The sequence below is a fragment of the Sinocyclocheilus rhinocerous genome, unplaced genomic scaffold (genome assembly GCF_001515625.1).
Source record: "Sinocyclocheilus rhinocerous isolate Xijiao unplaced genomic scaffold, SAMN03320098_v1.1 scaffold536, whole genome shotgun sequence".
NCBI lineage: Eukaryota > Metazoa > Chordata > Actinopteri > Cypriniformes > Cyprinidae > Sinocyclocheilus > Sinocyclocheilus rhinocerous.
This window is the reverse complement of record NW_015647453.1, coordinates 81,649-89,874: the sequence shown is the minus strand read 5'-3', so window position 1 is coordinate 89,874 and position 8,226 is coordinate 81,649. Positions and strand designations below refer to the sequence as shown.

The 8,226-nt window shown below is 38.8% G+C and overlaps 1 protein-coding gene across 1 annotated transcript; it reads right to left on the bottom strand.

Annotated features, from left to right (window-relative positions):
* Positions 1 to 1,081: 1,081 nt before the first annotated feature.
* LOC107709159 (polymerase (DNA-directed), delta interacting protein 3) lies at positions 1,082 to 2,684 on the bottom strand. Its single transcript, XM_016513573.1, has 4 exons — positions 2,503 to 2,684; positions 1,701 to 1,810; positions 1,260 to 1,624; positions 1,082 to 1,162 (listed from the first exon to the last, which is right to left on the bottom strand). Exons 1-4 carry the CDS (start codon positions 2,568 to 2,570, stop codon positions 1,082 to 1,084), a joined length of 624 nt encoding a protein of 207 aa, XP_016369059.1. The 5' UTR covers positions 2,571 to 2,684.
* Between the last annotated feature and the right edge of the window lie 5,542 nt (positions 2,685 to 8,226).

The following is an 8,226-nucleotide window of genomic DNA, read 5'->3' as shown; positions in this document are numbered from 1 at the left end:
TAACAATAACTGTAACAATAACTAACGGTAACTGTAACAGTAACTATAATGATAACAATAACTGTAACAGCAACTGCAACAATAAATAATGATAACAATAACTGTAACAATAACTATAATGATAACTAACAATAACTGTAACAGTAACTGTAATAACTGTAACAATAACTAGCGGCAACTGTAACAATAACTAGTGATAACTGTAACAGTAACTGTAATAATTGTAACAATAACTAATGGTAACTGTAACAATAACTAGTGATAACTAACAATAACTGTAACAGTAACTGTAATAACTGTAACAATATCTAACGGTAACTGTAACAATAACTAGTGATAACTGTAACAGTAACTGTAATAATTGTAACAATAACTAATGGTAACTGTAACAATAACTATAGTGATAACTAACAATAACTGTAACAGTAAGAATAACTTGAAAGATAACTGGGTTACACTTTATTTTAAGGTGTCTTTGTTACATTGTAATTGTACATATAAGTACTCAGTAATATTAATTAACTACATGTACTTACTGTATGGTTAGGGTTTGACTTAGGATTACTTGCATGTAATTATGCACAATTTATTGTTGTTATAATAGTAAATACATGTAACCTGTAACAAAGACACCTTAAATTAAAGTGTAACCGATAACTGTAACAAACAAATTAGAGTTTTAGTGATAACTAACGATAACTAACAATGACTATAAAGATAACAATAACAAATTATAACTGTAACAATATCTATAATGATAGCTTTAACAAAAACTGTAACAGTAACTGTAACAATAACTATAATGATAACTAACAATAACTGTAAAAGTAACTGTAATGATAACAATAACTGTAACAGTAACTATAATTATAGCTTTAACAAAAACTGTAACAGTAACTGTAACAATAACTATAATGATAACTAACAAAAACTGTAACAATAATGATGATAACTAATAATAACTGTAACAGTAACTGTAATGATAACAATAACTGTAACAGTAACTGTAATGATAACAATAACTTGGACACTCATTACTAATCACTACTGTCATCTGAGGCACTGCTGAGTATGAAAGCATTCATGAGGACTCGAGTCTCACCGGAGCGGCTGCACTGGGAACATTGAAGCGGATCCCGCTGGTCGTTCCCACCGGCCTCTGCTGCGCGCACACACACACAGAGACACACACACACACACCGTCACTGGCGTTCAGAGTCAGAGTCATGGTAACAAGCGTCGCTCATCTATCTGCTCACCTGGATGGTTTTGGTGATTTTCAAAAACGCTGCGCTCTGATTGGACGCCGTCGGGACGCTCCTCTTTAAGCTTAACCTATCGCGCACGTCCACAACTGTCGTGATCCCGCCCCCCAGCTGCAGGGCCATGCCCATTCTGGTGCTCTGGGGCCGGGGCCCGGCGGAGACGGGGCCGGTGTTGTGGATCTGGACGTGAGGGATTCCCGTGGGTTTGACGGGCGTGGCGCTCGGAGGCGGAGCCTGCTGCTGTTTGCGTGAGTTTAGCAGCTGCCGCGCGTCCTGTACGGCTCCGGCTCCTCGCCCCCGGATCCGGAACCGAGCGTCCTTCTGCCCCAGCTTCTCTCGCGCATCCTTCACCTGAAACGCTGCACGGACAGAGCGATGAACAACGCGACAGAGCCCAGAGTAAACCAGAGCTAGCGCCAATCGCAGGGCGCTTACCTCCTGTAGCTCCGCCCACTCCCAGCCGCTGTCTGACATCACCGCTGCCAATCATCTGACGGGCATCGAAGGCCCTGCCCACTGGCCCCGCCCCTCTGCCATATATGGGCCTGTGGGAGGGACAACAGCAGTTACAAACCAATGACCAACAGAACTCGAATTCGAAACTATTTTCCTTTATACTCGTATAGATGCATACATACCCATACTATATACGGTGAAAAACTGCATTGTACATTACATGTAATTTTACGTTAGTATACAGTTTTTAGAAGTGAAAAAGAACGTATAATTTACAGTGAGAAACCGTAAATTGACATTAAAAAGGAATGTGTATGCACATGTATATATATATATATATATTTACAGTGTACGCATCTGTTTTTCTCTGAATCAAAAGCACTTGTAGTCTCTCACGGCTGTCGATCGAAGGATATCGGTCGATACATCGATCAGTCACTGAGGGAACTCGCGTGCTAATAACAAACGCGCTCAGAGTTTCTGTAGATAATGTGAAAGATACGCAGAAATTAAATGAATGTAATGTACGAGGTTTGTTTGTAAAAGCAGCCGCGAACAGAAACGCGCAGGACGCCACGAGTCACGCGCGTCAGCCAATGAGAAGGCGAGCGTGAGCGCTGCGTGCGGCTCAAACGGCCGTATTAACCAATCAGCGGCGAGAGAAGGCGGGACATCGCGCTCAGCACCAGGAGCTACACGACTGCGTTTACAACGACAGAATAACGCTAAAACGCCCCGGCGGTTTAAATGAACGCCGTTCGAAGAATCTGAACAGATTTACCTCTTACTGACTCCTCTAGCGTTAAAACTGCGTCGACGAATCACTTCATCCAGAGAGAGATCCGCCATATCTGCGCTTGTGTGGATTCTGTGCGGAACGCAACACAGCACGCATGCGTTACGTACATATGGGCGGGGCAAAGCGGTGCGTGACGGAAAGCGGAAAGGGTCAAAATACACGCGGAACACGAGAAAACGCGAGAGCCGTATCTTATTCAATCATCACATAGATAAAAAACAACAACAAACATTTGAACTATTTTCAAAGTACCTCTGCAACTATTAAGTTTTTTATTATTTTTTACATTCTTTATATTAATGAATGTGACGAAAGCAAAACATTATATTAATGACGAAAGAAATCTAACCCAAAAAAGCAGGTTTTAATTTTTGGTACATTTTTAAACACAATTTTACACCTGAATTTTTTTTTTGTAACGGACATTCCCTGGAAGCAAGTTTGGTCATTACCTCACAAATACTTTATTACTAACAAAATGAGAGAAATTGAGTTAAGCTGATTCATAGAGTTTAAATACTGAAAGCGCAAAACTATTGTTTTTTTCATAACTTAACACAACATACATATATAGAGGATCACAGTGTTTTAAACTATGATCAGTTACGTTTTTAACAGCGTCAAAGGAACAAACTAAAGACAAAAGGCGCTAAGCTCCGCCTCCAAAAAGCGAGACGCGGTGACGTCACGGCCTATCCCACAATGCACCGGCCGAAGCCCTCGCTCGAGCCACAAACGAGGCTTTTTCTCGCTCTGTACACTATTAAGTGCACTCGTGATGTGTGTGTGTGTGAGAGGAGGAGTGCCGGGTGTCATCGGTGGCCCGCGGGCGCACTGCGCGTTTATCGCTCGCTCCTCACCGTCGCGGAGAAGCAGGGCGCGCGGGAAGACCACCGCGAGCGCAGCACTCGGTGCCTTATGCCTTAAACTGATGAGTAAGGAAAATAACGACGCGGGGTGACGCCCGTGTCCTCGCTCAAACTCGCGAGAGAAATTTTTGAACGGGTACAGGTCCGTCTGCGAGGTGACTCACCTACTTTAGTGAGATGCCGAGCAAAGCCAGGATCTGCCCCGAAGCACCTGAACGAGTTAAACACAGAACAGAGCTAGAGCGCTACTGACGGGATGAACGAGTCTTTCAGAAGATTCGGATCAGTTTCGCTGAATGACTCAGTGACTCGAAGCGCTCGCACGCCGGCGACGCCTGCTGGTCAAAAGTGCGTAAATGCATAAAACATCTTTTTAAAACCCCAATGCAAACGTCTTTTTACTTTTACTTTACTTTTAGTCATTTAGCAGACGCTTTTATCCGAAAAATTAAATAAAACTAAAACTTAATAAAAAACCTATATAGACATAATAAAAAACTAATAAAATGACAACATTACTACAACTGTAACTAAAACTAAAATAGATAACTAATACAAATCAAACTACATTAGTTTATCAGTAATCCTAAAAAAATAGCACTGAGCTAAACACACATGCTAAAATAACAACAACTTACTGACACACAGCGGTTTCTGTAGTTAACACTGGGGCTGATCTGTTTGAGTTTCTGCAGAACGCTAGTAAACTATAAAACAGCCACGGGGCGTGTGGGCTCCATAATCATACATAACGATTACAATATTCGTCTGATTTAAAAAAAAAGTTTTCATTTAATGAAAAAATAGCCTTATTTATTATAAGCTTAATAAAGATAAAACCGCCGGTAGGTGGCAGCAAGTCCCTGTTTTAATAAATGATTTATTGAATCATTCAAATCAAACGATTCGTTCAAAACGGCCGCTTCAATTAGAAGCTAAACTAGTGAATGAACCGTTGAATCACCGGCTCACTCGATTCGATCAAAAATAGATTCGTTCAAGGAACGAGACACCGTGTAGTATTTTATAACTAGTGACCATGCTTAATCAAATTAAATACGATTTTTAATGTTTTTTAAAGAAGTCTCTTATGTTCACCAAGCCTGCATTTATGTGATCCAAAGTACAGCAAACGCAGTAATATTGTGAGATATTTTTACTATTTAAAATGGCGCCGATGATGATGTAACAGTAACTAACGGTAACTGTAATGATAACAATTACTATAGCGATAACTAACAATAACTGTAACAGTAACTGTAATGATAACAATTACTATAGCGATAACTAACAATAACTATAATGATAACTAACAATAACTGTAACAGTAACTGTAATGATAACAATAACTAACGGTAACTGTAACAATAACTATAGTGATAACAGTAACTGTAATAACTGTAACAATAACTAACGGTAACTGCAGTTGTTTTTGAGTTTTTGTTAGTTTGTCCTGTCTTTTATGGAAGCATATGTGTAGCAAAATTCAATTTGCAATGTAATATGCAAAATGGCAATGCAATATTCAAAATGGCAATGCATTTCTGTATTTAAATTTACATTTTCCATTACCCACATGTGCAAAGTTTGGTGCAGAAGGAAAATGAAAATGAAATTATATTACTTACATTTGCCATTTCCAACAGTAGTCTTAATATGTAAAGTGCATACTGTTTTAACGCTTTATATGTTGCGAAATGAAAATGAAAATGTATAACCCAAATTGATTTGATATGTGTAACATGTCCAAGCAGAAATAGTAGCAAAATTATCATTTAAATGTTATTTGTCCTAAATGCATTTAAACTAACATTTAGGACACTTACAATTGCATTGTTACTGACGATCACATTCGTTGACCATCGTCTGTATGAGAAGTGCTCGTTTTGGACAAAACAATGGGACGACGGCTTTAGCCGCGGGTCACACTGCACTTTGAGCACACGTAGCTTACATAACAAAAAAATTTAATAATCAACCCAAAACGCAAAAATATCCAAAGCTTCACTTTACTGCAAAAAGTTTCTTATTCTTTTAACACAGCTAAAGGTCGCATTGTGATCGGTACTGGTCACGTGATACGAATTCGCACAATTTCGCAGGTCAAGAGTTCGCCAAACGTGAAGCAGCGAAATCGAATTCCTCGCATGATCTCCCACATTCGCATGTGTTTAAATCCTGGTTAATACAGTTGGCAGTGTAAAAGTAAAGTAACTCTGCTGTACTTTGGAGATTATTAAATTGTATGTAATCTCTATTAAAAACAGGAGATGCTGCATTAGGGGATGGAGTAAAACGGCACTTTTTCTCATTGCTAATGGAAAAGCTCCACCATGGATTTGAACTTGACATCGGTGAGTTATAATTGAAAACATTTTGAAATGCTTGGACATACCATTTCCTTGACCTCCACTTTAGTCACTGTTAGAAATACAGACATACAGGATGTAATACACTTTAGCTTCTTTCTTTTTAAGTAGATTTAATAGTTATGAGCATAGATAATATAGGAAGGGATGATTAAGCACGCTCATCTGAGTGCATTTTACTTGTTATGAATTTTTCAGATAACTGTGGCAAAACACTGCTCTTCAATGGCGAAGATGATCACAAGGTTCCTTCAACATCCAGAGCACTCTTGGATGGTGATCTGTTCATATATATATTTATACATATAAAAAAGTCTAATCATATAGCCCAGTTGGTGGGTTGTTTGTAATAAAACACTAGGTCAGTGGATGAATTGCATTGTTTCAACTCTTATATTAAGGCTTGTATTCAGTGCTGCTATCTTTGTATTAGATGATACTTAGGAGAGTCATCTGGCCAGAGCCTGACAGTGATGAAGATGAAACCCCTTTGAACCTGGAGCAATCTTGTGATGTTACGGCTTTCTTGCGTGAATATATTCAAAAAGGTCAAATGTGCTATTGTAAATGTTTAATTTGAAAAACAAAACAAAAATGTAATGTGCATTTGCATTTAATTTATTTAATACACGAGTTTCACAATTTGAGTTGAATTACTGAAATAAATGAACTTTTCCACGACATTCTAATTTATTGAGATGCACCTGTAGTTGCAGATGATTGCATATGTAGGAATTATGCAATGAAAAATATTGTTTTACCCAAACTGATGCAGGATCACCTGCTGAACTGTCCGAGTTGCTGAAGTTTTGGACTGGCTGGGCTGTTCTCCCTCAACACCTGTATGTCAAAGTATCACCTGACCTATCACTCCCAGTGGCTTCAACCTGCCTCACAACACTGAAACTTCCTTTAAGATGCAGAAACTTTCTTGCATTTACAGAAGCAATGAGAGCCGCCGTTTCATCCACAAGGTTTGGCTTTGGCCTTATCTGAGTTGTAATATTTAAAAGTGTTCATGTGGAGAACTGCATATTTAGGAAAACATTTTAATGACATGTTCGTTGTCTACAGTATTTTTCACATTTCTTGCTTTTATAAAAATGCATGTTCTTGACAGGAAGTTTTAAAGAGCTCTCATTGCAGTGGTGGAAATTCTAATGAGTAAAGTTAAGTTAACCTTGAGTTAAGTGAAGAACAAATTAATTACAAATGTTAAAGAAAACGACTTGTTTCTCTCACTTTTTTATTGTCATACATTTTGTCATGCATGTTCTTAGGACATTTTGTAGTTCAGGCATTTGTCGAAATAAACTCGCCAAAGGAAAAGCTGTTTGTGATGTCCATGCATGTTCAAAACGTTCAATGTCTAAAAATCTCTGTCAGTTGGGCTACTGTGCTCATGTAGGTATCGATTGCCTCATTTATTGGCATTTCCCGGTTCGGAAGACCTGCCAACTCCTCTGCAGTGAGATGTCGTGGTAACTCTACATCTGGGATTGAAATGCTGCCTGCATCTTCCATGGCATGTGGTCCATCCCAGTCAACACCATAGTCATCATCAACCTTGCAAAATACCAGGACAGATGCTTTTAAATTATACATCTACCAAAACATCCAGTAAATGTTACAAGCATTTGTCACAAAGGCATATATTTTTTGTTCTGATGTAGGTATGAGTGAGTGTTGTTAAATTACATTAATGTAAGTGTTAAACATTAGGATATTTTAAAGAATGTTGGTAACCAAACAATTCTGGGGCACCACTGGCTTCCATAACATTTGTTTCCATACAAGTCAGTGGTGCCCCAGAGCTTTTTGATTACAAACATTCTTCAACATATCTTCCTTTGTTCAGTAGAACAAAGAAATAACTTGAGAGTGAGTAAATGATGAAAGAATCTGTATCGTTAATGCCAGAGTACAACTCTGATACTCTGTGGAACAGGTGGATAATTGTGTGATAAGTGGCATTAGATGCATCAGATATTTGTGAGATGAACAGAATTATGTAAAGACCTAAACATGCCTTTGTGAAGTTTCTTATTTATTCAAGTCATATCTGAATGTCCTAGTTCAAATTCTATCAGATTATTTAAGTCAGCTGTATGCGTTTCTCTGATGCTTCAAAAAAAGAGGGCATTCATAACGTTAAGAGAGTCGGGACTTGTAATCAGAAGGTCACCCATGATGACGGAGTTTGGAAGTAAACAGAAATTAAGGCCTTCAGGCATTTAGCGTTATATGAAACCATAAAAAAATATATTTAAGTTGATGTTTACCTTAGTCCACACTGTTGCATTCGTCGATGTACCGTCCAGCGACTAACTCCATACAAGGCCGCAATGTCTTTAACTTTAAGACCATACATAAGACACCCCTCTATGGCCTCGTCAGGGATCTCCACGGCCAGTCGTCCCACTCCCCTTGGCAGAGACGAAGATAATCGATCTTCCACCACCTTCAAG

Excerpts from the sequence above, each read along its gene's own strand:
- LOC107709159 (XM_016513573.1), bottom strand. The coding sequence starts at position 2,570 with ATGGCGGATCTCTCTCTGGATGAAGTGATTCGTCGACGCAGTTTTAAC. Across the intron at positions 1,811-2,502 it reads GCTAGAGGAGTCAGTAAGAG|GCCCATATATGGCAGAGGGG; the intron begins GTAAATCTGTTC and ends TCCCTCCCACAG. Across the intron at positions 1,163-1,259 it reads AAATCACCAAAACCATCCAG|CAGAGGCCGGTGGGAACGAC; the intron begins GTGAGCAGATAG and ends GTGTGCGCGCAG.